Source organism: Pinus tabuliformis, chromosome 3_1 (genome assembly GCF_031772625.1).
Source record: "Pinus tabuliformis cultivar Carrire ecotype Pingquan chromosome 3_1, CPIR1, whole genome shotgun sequence".
NCBI lineage: Eukaryota > Viridiplantae > Streptophyta > Pinopsida > Pinales > Pinaceae > Pinus > Pinus tabuliformis.
The window spans coordinates 968,054,246-968,078,084 of record NC_142301.1 but is presented as its reverse complement, the minus strand read 5'-3'; the positions used below and the strand labels follow the sequence as shown (position 1 = coordinate 968,078,084).

At 34.8% G+C, this 23,839-nt stretch overlaps 1 protein-coding gene and 1 pseudogene across 1 annotated transcript; both read left to right on the top strand.

Moving 5' to 3' along the window:
- Positions 1-10,951: 10,951 nt before the first annotated feature.
- On the top strand, positions 10,952-11,752 carry LOC149191039 (lipase-like; annotated as a pseudogene).
- A 199-nt stretch (positions 11,753-11,951) lies between these two features.
- On the top strand, positions 11,952-12,497 carry LOC149191038 (uncharacterized). The gene has a single exon (XM_089410644.1). The coding sequence runs from the start codon at positions 11,952-11,954 to the stop codon at positions 12,495-12,497; it is 546 nt and encodes a 181-aa protein (XP_089266770.1).
- Positions 12,498-23,839: the final 11,342 nt, after the last annotated feature.

The window sequence follows — 23,839 nt, the reverse complement described above, 5'->3', positions numbered from 1 at the left end:
GTAGTCACAACATGGTCTAGGCAAAAAAGATCTCGGTGGTAATGCAGCAAGGTGTAATAATGATGTAACAATAATAATGGTGTTGTAGAGATTAATTCCGTGAGAAAGTTGCAATGATCTAAGTGAAACAATGATGAAGCAACAGTGATGATGATCTCAACATCAATGAAGAAGAGGATTGATTTCTTGGTCTTGAGTGGCATAGTAGTTCAAGGGTCACGGTCTTGGTATTTGTCAATTCGAATCTCCATAAGAAGAATTGTGTGTGGGATTTCCTCTCCAAGAGGGAGATTTTTTGGCTTTGGAAGAATTCCAACATCTTGTGTTATTGTCTCTTTGTTTTGGTAACTACTTTATGAACTAAATAAGACACACTCTAATAATAATAAGTGAAGATCAGAATAAGAAGAAAATTGAAAAACACCTGACAACTAGTTATCATGCTAAGAAGAATCTCATTAATTACATTAGCCCTAGATTCTTCAACATAAACAAATATCATAACCACATGTTTGAAAGGTAAGGACATTGCAAGTACTAGTTCTTCAAATTGTCTCAATGATACTCAATATGAAAAAACAAGAATAGAGCTTTTCCACATTAGAGTCATTTCAAAACATACCAAAATAGATACACTGTTTGATGTAGTTAAGGAGAAAATCTTATCTCAGAAGACATTGTCAAGAAGTAGAATTTAGAAACCATTCTTCATCCTAAACCTTATCCTTTAGGTTGGGTATGTGATAATGAAAAATTGCAGGTGACAAAGAAATGCACTTAGATTTGTAATCACCACAAACTTTCTTGATGAGGTTGAACTTGATATAGTTCCACTTGTTATATGTGGTATTGTTAAGGGAAGTCCATATCTTTATGATAAGAGATCTATTTTTCATCGCCATGAGAACAAATATCATTTGTTCAAGAATAGGATTGAGTACATTGTTAGAGCGCATAACAAGAAACTGAGTTTATCTCTTATGAATGCTAGACAAATGAAGAAGATTGTGAATGTTAGTTAGAATTTTGCATTGCTAATGTTCAAGGAAAGAAATGTTGAAGAACCTAAAGCCTTTCAAGGATATGAATCAAATTTGAAATATGATTTCATTGAAGTTTCTAATTCATGTGATAAGATGTTTCAAGATTCTAAAAAGTTGCCTCCTAAAATGGGTAAACAAAATGAAGTGCAATTGCAGCATGATGCTTCATTGTTGAACATTGGTATGAACAAGAAGCCAATGTTAAAGCATGCAGAGGTGAAAAAGAAAATGCTAAATCTATTGAAAAAGAGGACATTGGTCCCAAAACATCTTCTTGTGGGTTTCATAATTTTTTGGCTTTGAAGAAGGATGGTGCATGGCGATGGCAATCACATTTGGTAAAGAGTCAAGCCAAGTGCAAGGCTAGACATGCTAAGCATCATCATGATGACAAATTTCAAGGTGAAAGGAACTTGAAATTGTTAATTTTCCATTGATTGAAGATCGAGGAGGGCATGCTCACATTCCTTCAAGGGAAGTTTTTTGTTCTGCATATCTTGGAAAATTGTAGAAAGATGTCATCTTTGACAACAAGATTAAGGACTCCAAAATTAGGGAAAGTGATGTACTTTCATGAAAAGCTCAAAGCGAAAAATCCAAGAAAAGCTAATTAGATTGAGGTTGGAAGGTGAGGGAATTGTACCCTCATCTAATTGTTGATTGAAAATGAACTTTTGGAGGTCCAAGAGCTTCCAATGTGGAGTTATCCAGGGGATCAATTTAGTGCTCAAAAATCAAGTTTCTGACAGAGCTCGAAACCTAAAAGACTAAATATATTTCGACGATCTAAATCCAACGTAACTCGTTTCACTCAAAATCGATATCATATGCTCCCGATATCATGTTCTGGTCGATTTTCCAAACAACTAAAATTTTAAAAGTTGAAGTTGCAGGTACACCCAATAAGCAGTTTGTATGTTGACTAGGTATTTGACTGTGTTTATGAGGATTTACAAATGGTGACACTTGTATTGTTCTTATTGCCTTGTCTATGGTGGTTTTTTATTGGTTCACTGGTTGTTGTGTTGGACTAATGAAGGAGAGTGATGTGGGCCAATCGGTGGCTACCAAGTGGACTCCTCTTATTTAGAAAAATTTGGTTTATATCCAGATTGGGCCTCCATGGGATTCAAACAACAAACCTTGGAGTGGCAGCATAGTGCTCCCTTTATGTGCCACAAGTGTTGCTCAATAAATATGGCAGATGGGTGTTATTTAAAGTTTAATGGTAGCACATATGGGGGAGGGGGCTAGGCTAAGACCTAGCCCCTGGCCACCCCAGCGCCCACGAGACTACAGTTGGAGGGGCCAAGGGGCTAGGCCTTAGCCTGACCCATGACCACAACACCCCACAAACAACACAGTCAGAGCCCAATGCAAAGAACCATGGCGATAAAGTTTAAGGGGCTAACCTCGGGGTCACATGGCATCCCATAACATTGGGAACATGAAAAAGAGGAGGGAGCCAACCCCAATGCCCATGATAGCCATAGGAAAATAGGCATGAAGGAGATAAGGAGGCTATCTACAAGTAATCGAGACCCAATGTGACCAGGAGAGCGGCCTTATCAGAGGTTCTTAAACAATTGGCAGAGTTAGGCCCTGGAATCTCGACCTCCAATGTGGTCATATGCACCAACGTGACCAATTTTTTTGGAACTGGGAGCTTAATGTGCAGATTAATAGTCCTACAATTTCACCCATTAGGTAGGACTGTAGGCAAGGCTTGCATGCCGGTTCCAAGTTTGGGGCGCTCAAGCCAAATTTTGATCAAATTATAGGATGAGTAGCCATATAATTTGGGAAAAACCTGTAACAGGCATAACTTACTCAATTTTTGGAGAAATGATGTGAAGAAAGAACCCAGATGGGGGTTTTTGATAGTGTTAAATCCATTGAAGACATCATTTTTGTTGTTTGAATAATGTAAAATCATGTAAACACACTTATGATAACTTAATGAAAGAGGCCCTGCATTAGAAGCTGGACCAGGAGATGTAGCCCATGAGAGGGGTGAACTCTTTTATCATGTTTTTGGTTATGTGTTTTAGATATGCTTATTTTGTCTCTATTTGGCTATAAATTTTATTTAAATTCACTACCCAAAACACATAATTTTCACTTGAAAATTGTTAAAAACTTCAAGTTTACATGTTCAGATCAAGGATAATGCAAGAGGTGTAACAAAGGGCTATGCCCAAGATTTTAGTTTATTTGTAAAAAATTAAATGATTAGAGCTAAAATAAATGTTCAATAATGAAAGATTTAGTGATGCAGTTGTGGTTGGTGTTATCTATATATGTTCCTTGACACAATCCTTAAAGGATTGCCCAATTTAACCAATGTAAACTTTCCCACAAAAGGAAAAACATTGTAATATACATTTATTGTAAATATACAAAAATATTAATATGTTCAAATTCATTATTGGGGGGTATTTTTAATGTATTTTCACTATATTATCATGTTTCTAATGATCATGTAAGGATTTTTTGGTTCTCTATTGGAAAAGAACACGAAGTTTGTATCACATTTCATTATGACTTGAGGTATACTTTTCAAAATTGCCACATGAATAACTCACTCTTAGAAGGTGTAATGAAGAAGGTCACACTGGAATCTGATCTTCATGAAAGTAAAAGGGTATAAAGGGATGTAGGATATCTTCATAAGATCCCATCTACAATATCTAGGAAGGAAGGTAAACATGATCGTTCTAACTAATAGGCAAGGTAACAAATGTCCATGAACAAGAAGGTTACCTCATTCAAAAACTTGTTGTCTCTATGCTAGAGAAAGACAAGTTGATGGAAAAAATATTGAAGGTTAAAATAACTCATCCATGTACAAAAAGGAAAGGAAACGTTGGTCCTAAAGCAAGACAAAATATGTATAGCTGATTAAATGTTATAGAAAGATTTTGGAAGCTCATATCATTGAAATATGGAGGAAGGTGAAGAAAAGGGCCAAGGAAAGAGGGGGTAACAAATAAATCCTATGACTGAGATAATATCCCTCACAAAAGGGTCCTATCATAAGCTCCTAAATCTTGTTTTATAAAATATGACATTGATAATAAGATGCATCATGGCATCATGGAAGCATTAGAAAAAAGAGCTCTTGAGATCAATATGGGAATCATGAAGGACAAAATCCATGGCAGACAAACATGTAGGATATAGCTCTTGGGAACCTCAGTGGTGATTGAAGGAAAGGAAGGAGTCATCTTAGACAAGGCTCGTCATACATCAAGTTAAGAAGGAAACATCTGCCAGTTGGGGATATACAATATCCTTAAAATTCTTTGATGGAATCCTCATCAGAGGGTTCACTAATCTAGAGAGGAAGCAAGTGTTTCAACAAGAACTCCAACTTATGGAATCCATGAGATGATGATATGATGACATGAAGCACATCAAGGGATTGAAGATATTTTCAATCAAGGAAGCTACTAGAAGAAGCCTTGATGACCTGAAGGTAAAATAAGGTATGTATGCTTGTGTTTAATATTATAATTTCATGTCATATGGTTGCAGGCAACATGGATAATGTATTCTATCTTCAGAAGCATGATCAAGAGAAAAAGTGTCTCCTAATCTGAAAGGATCTAGGAAGGCATAAGTCACACTAGATGAAATCAACATAATATGTCCTCATATGAAGTATGAGGTGATTGACTACAATGAAGAAATTCTGATTGAAAGCTAGTAGGAATGAAATGTGTGAGGAAGGAAGAGATCGTGAGATATGCAACCATGATGAAGGCAATCAACATCCAAAAGACAAAGAAGATTTGACTAGGAAATATCTCAGAAAGATATGAAGACCCTGATGAAAGTTTGAAAAATATGAAGACCCTTGACAATGGATATCTTTGGGAGATGTGTTAATATGTGTGCAGGATGACGATACCTATAAGAAGATGTCATGATCAAGAACCATCCTGCAAGGTTTTAATTTAAATTAATATGATATTTTGATTTCTTGAATAAAGTATGGATAATGCAGTGCTAATCGAACAAGAGTTGTAAATACAAGTACAACTAGAATTCATGTGGTGGATGGAAGAAGCATGATGAGAAAGAAGTAGTCATATAAATAAGTAGTCATATAAAGAAGGTTCCAGATATGAAGAATGGCACTTTCCATGAAGAAAGGAATGACATGATGAAGTGAGGAAAGTGATTGATGGTTGTTGCCCTACAAGGAAGAAGCTCAACTAATTTTCATGACATCAAGGAGAGAAGTTGATCAAGCAGCTGAAGGACCCAATAAGAAAGAAGTTTTTGATGCATAGAAGAGTCCCTAGCTAAGAGGGAGCTCTGATAGGTCCTTGATCAAAAGGGAGCTTGGATTGGATCACCCTTGATTAAAAAGGAGTGATGCTTGTGTTTTTCTATTTTATGTGTCATGCACTAGACCAGGACTAACGATCATAAGTCTAGGTGAAGGCCATGAAGAGAAATGAGGACACATGATATCCTCCCTAATTGAGAGGGATATATAGACACAACATTCTTGTCTTCACTTTAGAAGAAATAATGGAGGATTGAGTAATCATCTAGCATTCGATGCTCTTTGAGGATGTGTAGGGCATCCAAGACAAGAGCAGGAAAGAGGATCAATATTCTTTTGAGGGTTGGAAACCCAAGATAAGAATAGTCCTAGAAGATCATATTCAGTGAACACCTGGGTGGGTATGTACCTTGAGAGACAATGATGAAGGTGTCTATAGTCATTGGTCTCGCCAACATTGTGCTCTGATGTAATGAGAGATAGAGTTGTCAGTCAAGAGCTTGTTATGGAAACAATGTTGGTTACTATGATGCTATACAGATGGGTTACCAATCTGATTCTTCTTAGGAGAAATTCTTCAGATTGAGAATGACCAAGTACCATCATGAATACGTCCCTAGTTAAGAGGGAGTGTTGAAGAAAGTGTAACTAGGTTTGGTATTCATGACATTGGTTTTTGTAAACAAGAAAAATGAATTTATTAATTATTACTTATTGCAATGGTTTCATGGTAAAGAGGTTTATTTTATATATGGATCCCATTGAGAGCCTTAGGATGTCAAAGGGTTAATTTCATACTCTATGTAATGTATATGAGTCAACCTAGAGTCTAGATCATCCCTCCAAGACAAGTGCAATCCTCTTGAAGAACACAACAAGTTAAACAATGAAAATAACCATCAAGTCGGCTAGCAAAATGACATAAATAATTGTCATGTCGGATCAAATGAAGTGACACAATAGTTCAAACTCATGTCCCCACTGAACTTCACAGAAATTACAGACAGAAATCTCCGAATAGTTTGCAACCTCGGATGGGTACATGAAGTGCAGGAGGATAGAATCTCGATCATAGTTACAGCGATAACTTCAGATACCTCCATGAAATCTCAGACAAGTAACATAGTATAGGAAACTCAGATGAAAACAGAGTTACAATATTTCAGTTGGAGAGAAGAATTCTAAGGTTCTTGTATGGGTATTACAGAGGTATATACTATCTCACAGTCTCAGCATAAGTATAAGAAGGATTTCAATACTCTGTCTCAGAATATATACTATAAACACAATCACAGTGATCATTGTCTCTGAGTCTTAGAGTATTCATGAAGAAGAGCATCTCAGTGATCATACAGTCTCAACATATCTTCAAGATACATTCATGATCCTAGTCACAATCATGGTCTAGGCAGCAAATATCTCGGTGGTAGTGCAACAAGGTGAAATAATTATATAACAATAATAATGGTTTTGTAGAGATGAATTCAGTGAGAAGGCTACAATGATATAAGTGAAACAATGATGAAGTAACAATGATGGTGATCTCAACAGAAATGAAGAAGATGATTGATGTCTTGGTCTTGGAGTGGCATGGTAGTTCAAGGGTCATGGTCTTGGTATTTGTCAAATGGAATCTCTATAAGAAGAATTTTGTGTGGGTTTTCCTCTCCAAGAGGGAGAGTTTTTGGCCCTAATGGAATCCCAACATCTTGTGTTCTCGTCTCTTTGTTTTGGTATCTATTTGATGAACTAAATAAAACACACTCTAATAATAATAAGCAAAGATAAGAATAAGAAGAAAAATGAAAAACACCTCACAAATAGTTATCATGTTAAGAAGAACCTCATTAATTACATTAGCCCTAGATTCTTCAACAGAATCAAAGATCATAACCATGGGTTTGAAAGGTAAGGACATTGCAAGCACTAGTTCTTCAAATTGTCTCAATGATACTCAATATGAAAAAACAAGAATAGAAATTTTCCACTTTAGAGTCATTTCAAAACATACCAAGATAGATACAGTGTTTAATGTGGTTCACGAGAAAATCTTACTTCAGAAGACATTATCAAGAAGTTGAATTTAGAAACAATTCCTCATCCTAAACCTTATTATCCTTTAGGGTGGGTATGTGAGAATGAAAAATTGTAGGTCACAGAGAAATGAACTTAGATTTGCAATCACTGCAAACTTTCTTGATGAGGTTGAACTTGATGTAGTTCCGCTTGATATATGTGGTATTGTTATGGGAAGTCTACATCTTTATGATAAGAGAGCTATTTTTCATCGCCATGAGAGAAAATATCATCTGTTCAAGAATGGGATTGAATACATTGTTAGAGCGCATAACAATAAATTGAGTTTATCTCTTATGAATGCTAGAAAAATGAAGAGGATTGTGAATGTTAGTTAGAATTTTGAATTATTAATGTTCAAGCACAAAGATGTTGAAGAACCTAAAGCATTTCAAGGATATGAATCAACTTCAAAATCTGATATCGTTTAGGTTTCTAATTCATGTGACAAGATGTTTCAAGATTCTAATAATTTGCCTCCTAAAAGGGGTAAACAAAATGAAGTGCAATTGGAGCATGTTGCTTCATTGTTGAACATTGATATGAACAAGAAGACAATGTTAAAGCATGTAGAGGTCAAAAAGGAAATGCAAAGTCTATTTGAAAAAGAAGACATTTGTCCCAAAATATCTTCCTTTGGGTTTCATAATTTTTTGGCTTTGAAGAAGGATGGTGCATGGAAATGGCGATCACATTTGGTAAAGAGTCAAGCCAAGTGCAAGGATAGACATGCTAAGCATCGTCATGACGAAAATGTTCAAGGTGAAAGAAAATTAAAATTGTTTAAGTTTCCATTGATTGAAGATTAAGGAGGGAATGTTCAAATTCCTTCAAGGGAAGTTTTTTGTTCTGCGTATCTTGGAAAATTGTAGAAAGATGTCATCTTTGACAGCAAGATAAGGACTCCAATATCAGGGAAAATGGTGTACTTTCATGAAAAGCTCAAAGTGACAAATGAAAGCAAAGATAATTATATTGAGGTTGGAAAGGTGAGGGAACTGTACCCTCATCTAATTGTTGACTAAAAATGAGCTTTTGGAGGTCTAAAAGCTCCCAATGGGGAGGAGTTATCCAGGGGATCAATTTAGTGCTCAAAAATCAAGTGTGCGATAGTGCTTGAAACCTGAAAGAATAAATATATTTTGATGATCTAAATCCAATGCAACTCATTTCACTCAAAACCGATATCATATGCTCCTGATATCATGTTATAGTCTATTTTCCAAACAACTAAAATTTTAAAAGTTGAAGTTGCAAATACACCTAATAAGCAGTTTGTATGTTGATTGGGCATTTGACTGTGTTTATGAGGACCTATGGATGGATGACACTTGTCTTGTTCTTATTGGCTCGTGTATGGTGGTTTTTTATTGGTTCATTGGTTGTTGTGATGGACCAATGAGGAAGAGCGATGTGGGCTAATCGGTGGCTATGACATGTCCTCCTTTTATTTAGAAAAAAATGGTTTATAGCCATATCGGGCCTCCATGGGATTCAAACATCAAACCTCCAGAGTGGTAGCACAATGCTCCACCACCGTGCCACAATTGTTGCTTAATAAATATGGCAAATGGGTGTTATTTAAAGTTTACTGGTAGCACATATGGGGGAGGAGGCTAGGAAAAACCCTAGCCCCTGTTCACCCCAGTGCCCACGAGACTGCAGGCGGAGGGGCCAAGGGGCTAGCATTAGCCCGACCCATGACCACAACACCCCACAAACAACACAGTCAAAGCCCAATGCAAAGAACCGTGGCAATAAAGTTTAAGGGTCTAGCCTCGGGGTCACATGGAACCGCATAACATTGGGTGCACAGAAAGGAGGAGGGAGCCAACCCCCAAGCCACAGGACTGTAGGCATGAAGGAGATAAGGGGGCTAGCTCCAGGTCACCGAGACCCAATGTGACCAGGAGTGGTGCCTTATCATAGGTGCTTAAAAGGTTGGTGGAGTTAGACCCTGGAATCTCGGCCCCCAATGTGGTCGTATGTGCCAATGTGATCAAGTTTTTTTGAACTGGGGGCTTAATGTGCGGATTAACGATCCTACAATTTTGCCCATCGGGCAGGAGTGTAGGCCAGGTTTGTACACCGTTCCCAGGTTTGGGGTGCTCAAGCCAGATTTGGGTCGAATTATAGAATGACTAGCCATATAATTTGGGGAAAACTTGTAACATGCATAACTTACTCAAATTTTGGTGAAATGAGGAGCAGAAAGAACCCAATTGGGGGTTTCTGACAGTGCTAAATCCATTGTAAGACATCATTTTTGTTGTTTGAATAATGAAAAATCATGTAAACAAACTTATGATCACTTAATGAAAGAGGCCCTACATTGGAAGCTTGACCAGGAGATGTAGCCCGAGAGGGGTGAACTCTTTTATCATGTTCTATGTTGTGTTTCAGATATTCTTATTTTGTATCTGTTTGGCTGTAAATTTTCTTTAAATTCACTTGTTTAATGTGTTTAGTAAATTGGTCCTCTACCCAAAGCACATAATTTTCTCTTGCAAATTGTTAAAAATCTTCAAGTTTACATATTCAGATCAAGGATAATGCAAGAGGTATAACAAAGAGCTATGGCCAAGATTTTAGTTTGTTTGTAAAAAATTAAATGGTTAGAGCTAAAATAAATGTTCAAAAATGAAAGATTTAGTGATGCAGTTGTGGTTGGTGTCATCTATGTATGTTCCATGACACAATCTTTAAAGGATTGCCCAATTTAACCAATGTAAACTTTTCCACAAAAGGAAAAACATTGTAATATACATTTATTGTAAATATACAAAAATATTAATATATTCAAATTCATTCTTGGGAGTATTTTTAATGTATTTTTGTTCTATATTTCATTCTTGGGGGTATTTTTAATGTTTTTTCACTATATTATCATGCTACTAATGATTATGTAAGGATTTTTTGGTTCTCTATTGGAAAAGAACATGAAGTTTGTATCACAATTCCTTATGACTTGAGCTATACTTTTCAAAATAACAATTGGGTTAGGATTCACATCAATATTGACACTAATTTTTTTATCTTTTCCATATCGTTTCAATGTGCCTTAGGTCTCACCCTATCAGGTTGCAACATTAACCATGCCTTTTTCCACGTCGTGATTTGTGTGGTAAAACCTGTTATCACTCAAGAAAAAATTTTAAATTTTTCACATCAGTTCAATGGTTTGTCAAAGGCACATAAATACTTTCTATCAGTTTCGCAGCGCAGCTCGGTTTAGGTGATTTCGTAGCGGAAAACATTGAGTTTGCACTAACTGCGCTACGAAATGGGAAATTCGTGCTGATTCATAGCACATCTCATCCCAGCTGTCATAGTTCTGCAAGAATTTTACGGGAATAGCATGTGTAAGGTCTTGCATGACGGTCACAATATGTTCTTCCTGCTTATGTGTAAGGAATGGAAATAAGCTGCCTTCTGTATCACTCATGTTCCAAGTTGGCGGTAATGCAACATATCATAATATGGGTGCTTGCAAAGAGATGGTTGACAGTTGTACAAGCAAAAGTTGCGGTGGTCTATGATTCATTCTTGGCGGTGGGAAAATCTCAAAATTTTCATTCTGTTGGTTCTGTGCAGCCCTATACTTTGTGCAGGAAGAGATTTGAGGACAGGGATTCTGGTTCCCAAACGTCATGGACACATCTATAATCGCACGGTTGCCAAGATTCTTGCAGAATATACATCTACGGTGTATATGAGTGACCTGAATGCTCTTATCTCTTGGACTTGTTCGAGATGCAGTGGTTCGACAAAGAACTTCCAGCTGATAGAACTCATAGTGGATGTAGAACATTGCCTTCAAGCATTTGTGGGTGTAGCAGAAGACCTTGGGGCCATTGTCATTGCATTTAGGGGTACACAAGAGAACAGCATTCGGAACTGGGTAGAAGATTTGCTTTTCAAGCAGCTTGATCTTAATTACCCTGGCATGTCTGGTTCAATGGTACATCAAGGATTTTATTCTGCCTACCATAATACAACATCGCGTCCGAGGATTTTAGAAGCGGTAGAGAAAATCCAGAAGAGGAATAATGCACTATCCATTATGATTACAGGGCATTAAATGGGTGGAGCTATGGCTTCCTTTTGCGCACTTGAGCTTACGGTAAACTATGGAGCAAAGGGTGTCCAAGTTGTGACCTTTGGGCAGCCTCGTATTGGAAATTCGGTGTTTGCTGATTTTGATAATACATTTGTATCAAAACATATACGTGTCTCTCATGCCCATGATATTGTTCCACATTTGCCTCCTCAGCTTACCAAGTTGCAACATCATGCAGAGCAGATTTCCACGACTGTAAAAGGTGTAGCTATGTGACACCTAAAAGTGAAGGATATGAAATCTGAAGTAATAGACAGTAATCCATACAGTAGACTTATGGCATTAAAGCGAATGGGTATTGTGAACAACTATGAGCGGACTCTATAAGGATATCCATAAACCGGTTCCAGATGAAGTTTGCAGGGCTTTAAAGAAGAAACGAAAATCTTTCTCTGGGCTGTAACAAGCTTGATGTATGGAGCTGGTTGATGTGTACAAGATTCGCCTCCCAAAGTTCACTGTTAAAGTTGTAGTTCAATATATGCGAAAGGTAATCCAGAGGAAGGCGCATTTTGATATCATGGATCTTGATGTTGTTAAGATAGCGACAAAGTTTTTTATTGCTGCATTATTTGGACATGGCACAGGGGACCTTTTTATTCAGCCTCATCATTCAGATCTCATATATAACCCATATGCTGGTGATAAAAACATCATCAAGTTTGAGGGTGACCACAACTCTCCACGACCACCATTCTATTATGATTCAATAAGCATTTTCTTTCATAATGTCTTGCATCCTCCAGATGATTTGATTGAACAACATGCTTCTGAAAGTTTATATGACTACTTCGATGAATTAGGAAATCTGGATGAGAATGTGTTGCATGAAATTATTGGAGGTCCAGGATCCACACAAAATGACACCACCGAAGATGCCATTGATCATTTTCGCTCTAGGTGGCAAATGAGTAGAACTGAGGTACCTTTTGAATTTCCAGACAAATCAGAAAAACTGTAGGCATCATCCACGCAAAGGACTTAAGTGGACAGGAGAGGAAAGAAAACAGCGATGCTGAAGGTACATCCAATAAATGCGATAAAAGCAGTGACAGCATCCTTGACAAAAATTGTATTGATATTGTAGCAGCATTTCCCACAGGCAACCAAGTTTCTGACTGTCCTTTGGATAGATTTGCTCGAGTTTCAATTTCAATAAATGATGAAGAAAGGATGGTCATGGAAGCAATCATTGCCTCCCTTCGAGATCTGGAAACTGGAGAAGTTTCTCAAAATAAAACCTCCCAACCTACAGATACTATATCCTGTAAGAAAGCTTCAGAAACATCTTTTCAAGACATTTCTAGTGGCTCATGTGATGACTCATCTGCTGAAAGCAACACATCAACAAGCATATCTAAAGGAAGCCACCAACAGGGTAGTTTTTTTTTTTTCTTAATGACCAATAGCAACAGCTGCAACCAGTGGGTTTGTCTATGATGGCAGTATCCTTCAAATGGCAACCGTGAAGCTTAGCAAACAGCAGCTATTCAATTTTGTGAGGAGTTTAGAGGAAGACTGTGTTTTTTAAATCACACAGCAGTTTCGTAGCGCGCTACGAAACTGCTGTAGGTGATGTTTTCAATGCAGAATAAACAGTTTGACCATGAATGTTAGAAGAGAGACACCTGTACATCAATACAGCCTACAGCTCATCTGGAGACATGGTGTTTGGTAGCAGCGTTCCATACTTTGAGTTATTAAAGAGTTGGGAACATGCTGCTACATTTTCGGAGGATGGTAGGAGACAGGGACCTTAAAAATAGGTGTTTTGATCCTGAAGATAAATGATCCATCAGCGCTTACAGGTATCCAAAGTCAGCGTTCCTTGCATTTGTAGCTCAATCATCTTGAGCCTAACCAACAAAAGACAGCTGTAAAAGATCAAGAAAGGAATCAGGCATACGAGGAGATGAAGTTAGAGTTTTAGTGTGATTAGGACTCTTTGTAATTACAGCTCAATACTTTATGTATTTAATGAGTTTGTTTAAAATAGATAAGGGTAGTTAATGATAGGTCATCGAGCTCCCCTCATGCTGGAGGAGGAGACTCAAAGTAGTTTAGTTTGTTTTCCTATATATAGTGAAAACTCTGAGGTAATGGGGGTTGGAGATTTATGAAAAAAACAGAGTTTTTATATTGGCTAATGTAAAAGACTTTTGACAGTAACAGAAAGATTACTTTTTCTTCCCAAGATTCATCTTGTGTTCAAAGGCTCAGAATATATGTGGTTTTGTCTTTATCCTTTCTGTTTTACATCTCAATAGATATGCAATCACTCTGAATTCACCTAGTGCTCAGATTTCCTGTGTATATTTATGAGTTGAGGTTCTTTTTGAGAGATGTTCTGAGTGTTTAAACATTATATGCCTTGGCTTCCATGATTGAGTAGTTAATAGTTTACTACAGAGGTGTTTGACTCCATGAGCCCAATGGAAGAAGTGTTATTTTGTTGTTCCAACCAGCTTATTTTCATGTACTGTTTGAAGAGTTAGCCATCTTTTCTTGTTATTAATTCATATCAAAAATCTGTGAGAGAGCCCTCTCTGACTAAGGAGGCTAAGCCTTAGTCTAAAGCCTGGTTTGAAATAGTTGCATGAGATCTTGCTAAGTAGCAGCCCTTAGTACACGATTTTGTGATAACAAAACCTACCCTTCATGGGTGAGCTAGATTAGCACTCGATTTCTACGTTGGTGCCCATGATACATTTACTTGCAGGTCTACGGATCCTCTTTAGAGCCCACCATGACATCAAAATTGAGCCTCATGCCTCTCTTTGTCTTTTATTTCAAGCCATCTATAACCCATACAGGGGGATCCCTACTCCTTTTATTTTTAATTTTTGGTCACCTATGCCTATGATATTCAATGTCTTTCTAGACTTTATCATAACGTTGCTTGACTTCATCACACTTCCCACCTTTGTAGCCATGCTCGATCTCTTTCATTCACATTAACCTTACCTCCATCTTGCAACCTCTCTCACCCTTTCAGATAGATCAATGCGATAAGTATATTTCCATATCCATACACTTTGCAATTTTCTCTTGCTTTTCTTAGGTAAATTTTGTTAGCATAGAAACTAAATCCATACAATGATACCGCTTGTCTATCTACAATTAGCTTTATTTTGTTCTTATTTTCATGCTCATTAAACAATGAAAATCTTGAGCTTCTTTTGCACTCTTTTCATGCTCATTAAATCACTTGAAGATGTCAAATTCTTTCCATTCTTTCCTACTTGTTAGTCAAGAGTAAATTTGGCAAGCAAGCTCTTCCCTATTCTCATGTTCGTTAAACCACAAGAAATACATGAGTGCACAATTATCTCTTTTTTGACCTCATTATAAAACTCATGAAAAAGACACTGATTTGAGTATTCTTTTAGCTATTTTTCAATCTCATCAAGACTAAATTGAAAAGTAACTATCAATCTCACTTGTATTCTCCTTCATGCGCATTAAAATTTGAAGGGGATCATCTATACAAAAAGGGAAAAGGGTGGAAGAGCCTATTTCTCTTCATTTTATCATGGTCGTTGTGACTCCCTTGAACATGGCACTTGTTTGAGTCATACTCTTACGTTTTGTCTTTTCCTGGCTTTAGAACCACATCATTAGCATAGCCACTCTATTATTGAGTCAATATCTCACCCTATTGGTTACCCTTCTAGTCCCTAGGCTATGGTGATGCCTCTTATGTCAGCACTGTGTTTGTATGGTATTCTTCAGTCCAAGTTGTCAAATAAGCACTTGTTTCATGTTGTTATATGTTCAAGGGAAGTCCTAGTTAGAGTCAGCCATTTGCAATATTGTCCTACATTTCGCGGTGTTCATCCCTATATCAGTCGTGCATCATTTCTTCATTTTCTACCATAAGTGACCTCATCCTGGTGTTAGTTTCATGTTGAATGATGCGGGGTACACCAAGGGCCTCCTTTGATGGATCTCTTCCCATCATTGACAACACTTTATTTAGGGTGCATATATAGAAACAATCTAGTACCTTGGAGCTTTTTATCCTCAGTGGAAGGATTCATCGCTATTGATAATGGGTTTCATTTACTGGCCCATGTTAACTAATTTTATAAGTGCTCGACATTAGTTCATTTGAATTCACACTCGATAAATTGTGTTAGATAAATTGAGAACCATTTTCATTAGTGGTGGTCTTCCTCATGTATGTTAAAGGGATTCCTTACCACTTGGTAATTAGATAGTCTTCCCACATGCTCGATATCATCTCATTCATTTGCATGTAGTGATTCATGCAATTTGGATGAGCCAAAGACCTTGGGGCATGGGGCTATCTCACTCAAGCACATTGCCTCCCCCAAGCTACGTTGGAGAATGTATTATATACTTTGAGGGCCATCATTTGGGCACTGACATTGGTATCTTTAGCCCTACTAATATCTAATATGAATGAAGAATCATACCCACTTCTTAAAAAAGAAAATATCTAATTTGACAACGATCTACAATGTATCATGATCTGTCCTTGCTGACATGAGTTTGTAGTATGTTTTGTGGGTGCCCATGCTCTATTCTTTTAGTACCAAGAATGGGTATACCTACCTTGGGGATATATATTATTTGTATTTTTCTATGAATTTTGTAGTATTTTACAGGTTCCACATCCTTGGCTCCCTCCATCTATTGTACCCATTGAGACTATTGTAATTTGTTTCAACCATCAACTTCTCTTCTAATCTCATACATTAGGGAGAATATATTACAACTCAAAATGTCACAATACAGGTTTATGATAGCTCAAAGTGACACTCCCTTGGGTTTACTAGTGGTTTTCCTCTTCAACAGCCTAGAACACTTGTAGGGAGAGTTGAAATGCTTTACTTACACAACAAAAGAGAGTTGAAGTAGATAGGGCTGGCAGAGCAAATGGATAAGGGTAGAAAAGGTCAAAATTGATCAGTTCTAGAAGATAAGGATGAAAACACCATATCAAATAGGTTCAAACAAGTGTATATATACATTTGATCACTACTTCAAACCCATCTATATCAACAATACTTTCCACGGAGCAAAGGGAGGAAAGTTTATGTAATGGAATGTTGTGAGAATGAGGACCTGTTTTCTCCTTGCAATAAGTTCTAGAATATTGTTTACCTTGACAGTGATCTATCGTGAGAGTAGAATATACGAATAGGGACTATGAAGGGAGCGACTATTGTTAACACCATTGGTATAATGAAGGCATATACTTCCCCCCGTACCAACATAGTATTAATTGATATTATTTTTGTTTGTATTTGAGTTTTCATAAAGTTAATGCTAACTTTAGTATGTAGGAACATAGAATCAAAGGTTATTGTTTGTATGTTAGTCGTAGGTAACAAGATTCACGGAGCCAAAATCTCAAGGAATTGAATCACTGCAATTGTCAAATAGCCACCCTCCATGATAAGGTGCATATGATTCTCCTTCTTACTTTTGTTTTGCATATTTGTATTGTGCATTTTCTAGGTTAAGTAGCCACCATCACAAACACCATTTTCCATATGTCTTGGGCAGGCCTATGGGTTAAGAGCATTGAGAATTGTTGAGGAAATTCTATCTAATAGAAGGCTTGTACTTTTAGTCACATTTGTTATATTAAGTCTAACTCTTACCAGGTATTCAATGAGTTTTGGTTGTTGCTTCATTCATACATTTGGATAATGGTTTATTAACATTTTTTTCTCCCAACAAAATAGTTGTCTATTTTCCTTACAATTCTTATGATATACTTTCTAAATGTCTCCATTATGACCTAAGGTTTTCTTTTTATCCCCATCTTTTGCAAGTAGGAAGAAATTTTGGGGTTGACGTACTCGTGCATAGGTGTGTAGGTGGATTTTTATGCCCAATATTTTGAACCTCTCTTTCATACTTTGTTTTTCTTTTTCATTCACAACATATTTATCATTACTATGTTTAGTAGCATACGTTTAACAACATATTTTAAGAGAACACAATTTGATTCATGAGCAATTCATATAATTTAACAATAAAAAGTAACAAGAAAAAAACATGGTTATATTGGTTTGGTTGCAGTGTTCCTCTGGGACCACCCGACTGAATATGCCACCCTTCTAACTAGAAACCTCCTATCTAGCTTCCTATTGTAGAGATATTCCATAGGCTCCCTTGCCCTCCTAGCCCATGTCTAGACTGTAGTTGTAGTGTGTTCAAGTTCTTATAGAAAACACACTCTTGATGCCCCACTTCCTTTCCCCCACTTTTCCATGCCAAAATGGTTTCCCATCCCCCACCCACCACCCTAATTAGTGGCACCTAATTCTCCTTCATGATCCTTTAGCCACTAACACCTTACCTCTTGCACCTACCCCATTGCACCCCCTGCCCCAATTAATACCTTAGGTGGTTAAGTCATTTACCCACCCCTTTAATGCAATAAAAAAATAATATAACCTTTTAAAGGTGTAGGTGGATTTTTAAGCCCAAGATTTTGAAGCTTGTTTAGATACCACATTTGAGATCCCCTTTTATGGGTCTCAATCTTGTAAAAATAACTTTGTAAAAAAAAACATTTTTCGTTTATTTTAGTTCTATACTTAGTTTTTATTTTTCAATCACAACATACTTATGGTTACTATGTTTAATAGCATAAATTTAAGAAACACATTTTAAATGAGCATAATTTGGTTCATAAGAAATTCATATAATTTAACAAGAAAAAATCTTGGTTAAGGTGGCTCGGAGCAGTGTTCCTCCTATGGCCACCTGATTGAATATTCCAATGTTGTTATGGTGGCTCGGTTGCAATGTTCCTCCTGTGACCACCAAACTGAATATGCCACCCTGCTAACTAGAAATCACCTATCTAGCTTTCTAGTGCAAAGAAACCCTATACAAAATCCATAAGTTCTATTTCCCTCCTAACCCATGTCCATACCATAATCGTAATGTATTCGAGTTATTAGACACAACACCCTCTCGTTCCCCCTTCTCAAAATCCACTTCCCTATTCAAAACTTTGATTTTCCTTCCATCGACCCTCCTTTCCCCCACTTTTCCATGACAAAATGTTATCCTATTTGAAATTTTAAAAAAATAAGTTTTTCACTTATCTCCCATGAAAAAACACACAGACAATAGCTAACTTTTCATCAAAATCTAACTCGTGGACCCTCCTTTTACATGTATTATATAGGATAACATATCAAGCTCAGATCTACAATGTTTGGGGAAATTAAAATCACAAAATATGATAAAATATGAAACAAATATCAAGATCCAAAATAAATGGATCTAAAAGCCTCCTCATCCATCTTTATTTTTTTGTTAAGTTGAATTGATAAGATGGCTCTCCAACTGAAAGTTGACTGGCCATTTTTCTAAAAATAGAAAAATTAAATGTGGCAAATTTCTGAAGAAAAAAAGGGATTCAAATATGCATTCAAATCTTCTAAACCATGATACATGTTGCAAAACGGAAAGAGGTTTTCGTAAATCAACTTGTTCCCAACAAAAACCTCTTTTGGTTTTTTGACATTCATCACCACCTTATCGAAAATCATGCCCAATGTTAATGACTAAAACATAAAAAATCATTAAATATGTAAATCTTTGACAAAGGGTTGAAAAGGTTCCTTCATATCCACCAACCATGATAGTTAGGTTTAAATGAGAGGTTTTTGGAAATTGGTCCATTCCTGCAAAAAATTCTTTTAGTTTTCATGAATTCGTTTCCAACTGTTCGGAAACTCCACTTGAACACGGTGACTAAAATGGAGAAAAACAGTGTTGTTGTAGGCGATGAAAAATGATTTCGTAGCGGACCTGTAGGCATTGAAAAGTGATTTCATAGCACCCCTACGAAATGAAAATTATATTGCCTTGAGAAATGAAACTTAGTTTGGATTATCTTTAACATTTGGATTGGTCAATAATTTATACAAAATCTTAAAATATCTCTTTATCCATAAAAATTATTGACTTGTAGCCCAAACTAATTTAAAGTTGCTTTAAAATGACTTTCACCTTAGACTTCAAAAGTAACTGAACTAAGCTAGAGTTTACTATTTTCAAAGGATTTATTAACTTTTGAAAATGTTAAAAATAGTGCTAACAACATCAATACTTTCTATGTGTGTATTGAATATTGCATCATAATGGCATATTAAGTGTATTAAAATATAAAAGTTTCGCATCTTATTGACATCATCTATGTTTCAAAATACATAAATTTTGCATCATGTTAGGTTATTTTTTGTTCGTTTAAGAATTTATAGTAAATGGATCAATAGGGAGGAGGTAGAAAGGATCAACAAGGCCAAGGATTATGGTCAAGATGATGAATAAGGGGCTTAAGGACTAGTTAGGTCTATAGCCATCTTCTCGATTGAATTTATTGAGGTGCTTTTAGATTTCAATGGCTAAAAGGATAATGCAAGAGGTGTAATAGGGAGCTAAGGCCAAGATTTTAGTCTGATTGTAAAAAGTTAAATGATTACAGCTAAAATAAATGTTCAAAAATTTAATGTGTAATTGTGGTTGGTGTCATCTATATGTTTCTTGACACAATCTTTAAAAAATGGCCTAATTTGACCAATAGTAAATAAACAAAAATATTAATAAATTCAAATTCAAAATGCAAATAATGTTATACTATATACTTAAAAATTACAAAACATTGTACTCAAAACATATAAAGCACATATAAATCTTACTAATTATAAATATTACCAAAAATAATTACACGTACCCTTTAATGACCTACTAAATACTAGAGGTGTTGCATATCCTTTTGCAATATGAAAACTTTACCCATTATTAATTTTCATTTTCATAAATATTAATATTTAATAGATAGTTTAAAAAATATATAACATATTATATTTAATTACCCATTATTAATTTTCTTAAATATTAATATTTAATAAATAGTTTAAAAAATGTATAACATATTATATTTAATTACGAATTACTAACCGTAAATTTAATTTTCATAAATATTCATATTTAATATATAGTTTGAAAAAATATATATTCATATTTAATATATAGTTTGAAAAAATATATATTATATTATATTCGTAATAAAAATCACCGACTTTTAAAACAATTACGAGATAAACAAACCAACTTATAAAACAATTACAAGAAAAGCAAATTAAATTAGATTTATAAAATAGTACCAGAATAAGTATCACCAACTTCTAAAACAATTTCCCGTAAAACAAATTAAATTGAATTTATAAAATAGTACAAGAATTAGTATGGTTAATTATTTGGATGGATGCAATCATATATATTCGATAATCTAAGAACATTGCACTAGGTTGACGGATGCAATTACATTTTAGCACTTAATGAAAGAGGTCTTGCATTGGAAGTTGGACTAGGAGATGTAGCCTAGGAGAGGAGTGAACTTGTTTATCATGTTTTGTGTTATGTATTTCAGATATGCTTATTTTGTCTTTGTTTGACTGTAAATTATGGTTAAATTCACTTTTTTTAATGTGTTTAGTAAATTGATCCTCTACCCAAAACACATAATTTTCACTTGCAAATTGTTAAAAATCTTCAAGTTCACATATTCAGATCAAGGATAATGTAAGAGGTGTAACAACGAGATAAGGCCAAGATTTTAGTTTGTTTGTAAAAAAATAAATCATTAGAGTTAAAATAAATGTTCAACAACGAAAGATTTAATGATGCAGTTGTGGTTGGTGTCATCTATATGTTCTTTCACAAAATCTTTAGAGGATTGCCCAATTTAACCAATGTAAACTTTTCCAGAAAAGGAAGAACATTGTAATATACATTTATTGTAAATATACAAAAATATTAATATATTCAAATTCATTCTTAGGGATATTTTTAATGTAGTTTTGTTCCATATTTCATTCTTTGGGGTATTTTTAATGTATTTTCACTATATTATCATACTACTATTGAGTACATTGTTAGAGCGCATAACAAGAAATTGAGCTTATCTCTTATGAACGCTCGAAAAATGAAGAGGATTGTGAATTAAACAAAGTCTTTGGGTAGAAATCACATGAGAGATTTTTTTGGCCGACCCGTTTCAAGCCAACAAGTGTGGTTCCCATGGCAAAGGCTTAAATAGAAAGCAATGTAGAGACATAATTTCAAGTAACGGCAATATTTGAACAATAATGTTTAAATTATAATATTAATTTATTAATATATTAGAAACAAACATTATTAAGTAATGGCTATATTAAACGGCTAGTTTTTGAAAAAAAATATTTAAATAATGATATTATTTCATTAATTTATTAAAACCAAATATTACTAGTACTTGAAAAATAATATTTAAATAATGATACTAATTTATTAAAATATTAATATGTAATGCCTATATTAAACGGTTAGTTTTTGAAAAAATATTTAAATAATGATATTATTTCATTAATTTATTAAAAATATTAATAGGTAACATCTATATTAAATTGCTAGTTTTTGAAAAATAATATTTAAATTAATTTATTAAAATAAAAAATTATTGAAAAATAATATTTAAACTATGATATTAGTTTATTAATTTATTAAAAACAAATATTAATAAGTAACCGTACTTATTAATATTTGTTTTTAATAAATTAATAAACTAATATCACAGTTTAAATATTATTTTTCAAAAACTAGTCGTTTAATATAGCCGTTACATATTAATATTTTAATAAATTAATAAATTAATATCATTATTTAAATATTATTTTTCAAGAACTAGTAATATTTGGTTTTAATAAATTAATTTAAATATTATTTTTCAAAAACTAGCGATTTAATATAGTCATTACCTATTAATATTTTTAATAAATTAATGAAATAATATCATTATTTAAATATTTTTTCAAAAACTAGCCGTTTAATATAGCTGTTACATATTAATATTTTAATAAATTTAAAACTAATGTCATTATTTAAATATTATTTTTCAAAAACTAGTTGCTTAATATAGTCGTTACCTATTAATATTTTTAATAAACTAATGAAATAATATCATTATTTAATTTTTTTTTCAAAAACTAGCCGTTTAATATAGCCGTTACTTAATAATATTTGTTTTTAATATATTAATAATTTAATATTATAATTTAAACATTATTGTTCAAATATAGCCGTTACTTGAAATTATGTCTCTATATTGCTCTCTATTTAAGCCTTTGCCATGGTCTGCCTCTTCATCTAGTCCTGATGATGATCCACACTTGTTGGTTCAAAACGCGTTGGCCAAAAATTTCTCTCATGTGATTTCTACCCAAGGACTTTGTTTAATTCATTATGGATCACAGAAGCTTGAATACAGAAATGACTACCCTATACGGAATGATTGTGAATGTTAGTTAGAATTTTGCATTGTTAATGTTCAAGCACAAATATGTTGAAGAACCTAAAGCATTTCAAGGATATGAATCAACTTTGAAATATGATATCATTGAGGTTTCTAATTCATGTGATAAGATGTTTCAAGATTCTAACAAGTTGCCTCCTAAAAGGGGTAAACAAAATGAAGTGCAATTGGAGCATGTTGCTTCATTGTTGAACATTGGTATGAACAAGAAGCTAATGTTAAAGCATGCAGAGGTAAAAACGCAAATGTAAAGGCTATTTGACAGAGAGGACATTTTTCCCAAAACATCTTCCTTTGGGTTTCATAATTTTTTGGCTTTGAAGAAGGATGGTGCATGGTGATGGTGATCACATTTGGTAAAGAATCAAGCCAAGTGCAAGGCTAGAAATGCTAAGCATCGTCATGACCGCAATGTTGAAAGGAACTTAAAATTATTTAAGTTTCCATTGATTTCAGACTGAGGAGGGAATATTCAGATTCCTTCAAGGGAAGTTTTTGGTTCTGCATATCTTGGAAAATTGTAGAAAAATGTCATCTTTGACAGGAAGATAAGGACTCCAATATCAGGGAAAGTGGTGTACTTTCATGAAAAGATCAAAGAGACAAATGAAAGAAAAGCTAATTAGATTGAGGTTGGAAGGGTGAGGGAACTGTACCCTCATCTAATTGTTGACTGAAAATGAGCTTTTGGAGGTCTAGGAGCTTCCAATGGGGAGGAGTTATCGAGGGGATCAATTTAGTTCTCAAAAATAAAGTGTGTGATAGAGCTCGAAACCTAAAAGACTAAATATATTTCGATGATCTGAATCGAACGCAACTCGTTTCACTCAAAACCGATATCATATGCTCCTCATATGATGTTCTGGTTGATTTTTCAAACAACTAAAATTTTAAAAATTGAAGTTGCAAGTACACCCAATAAGCAGTTTGTATGTTGACTGCCCATTTGATTG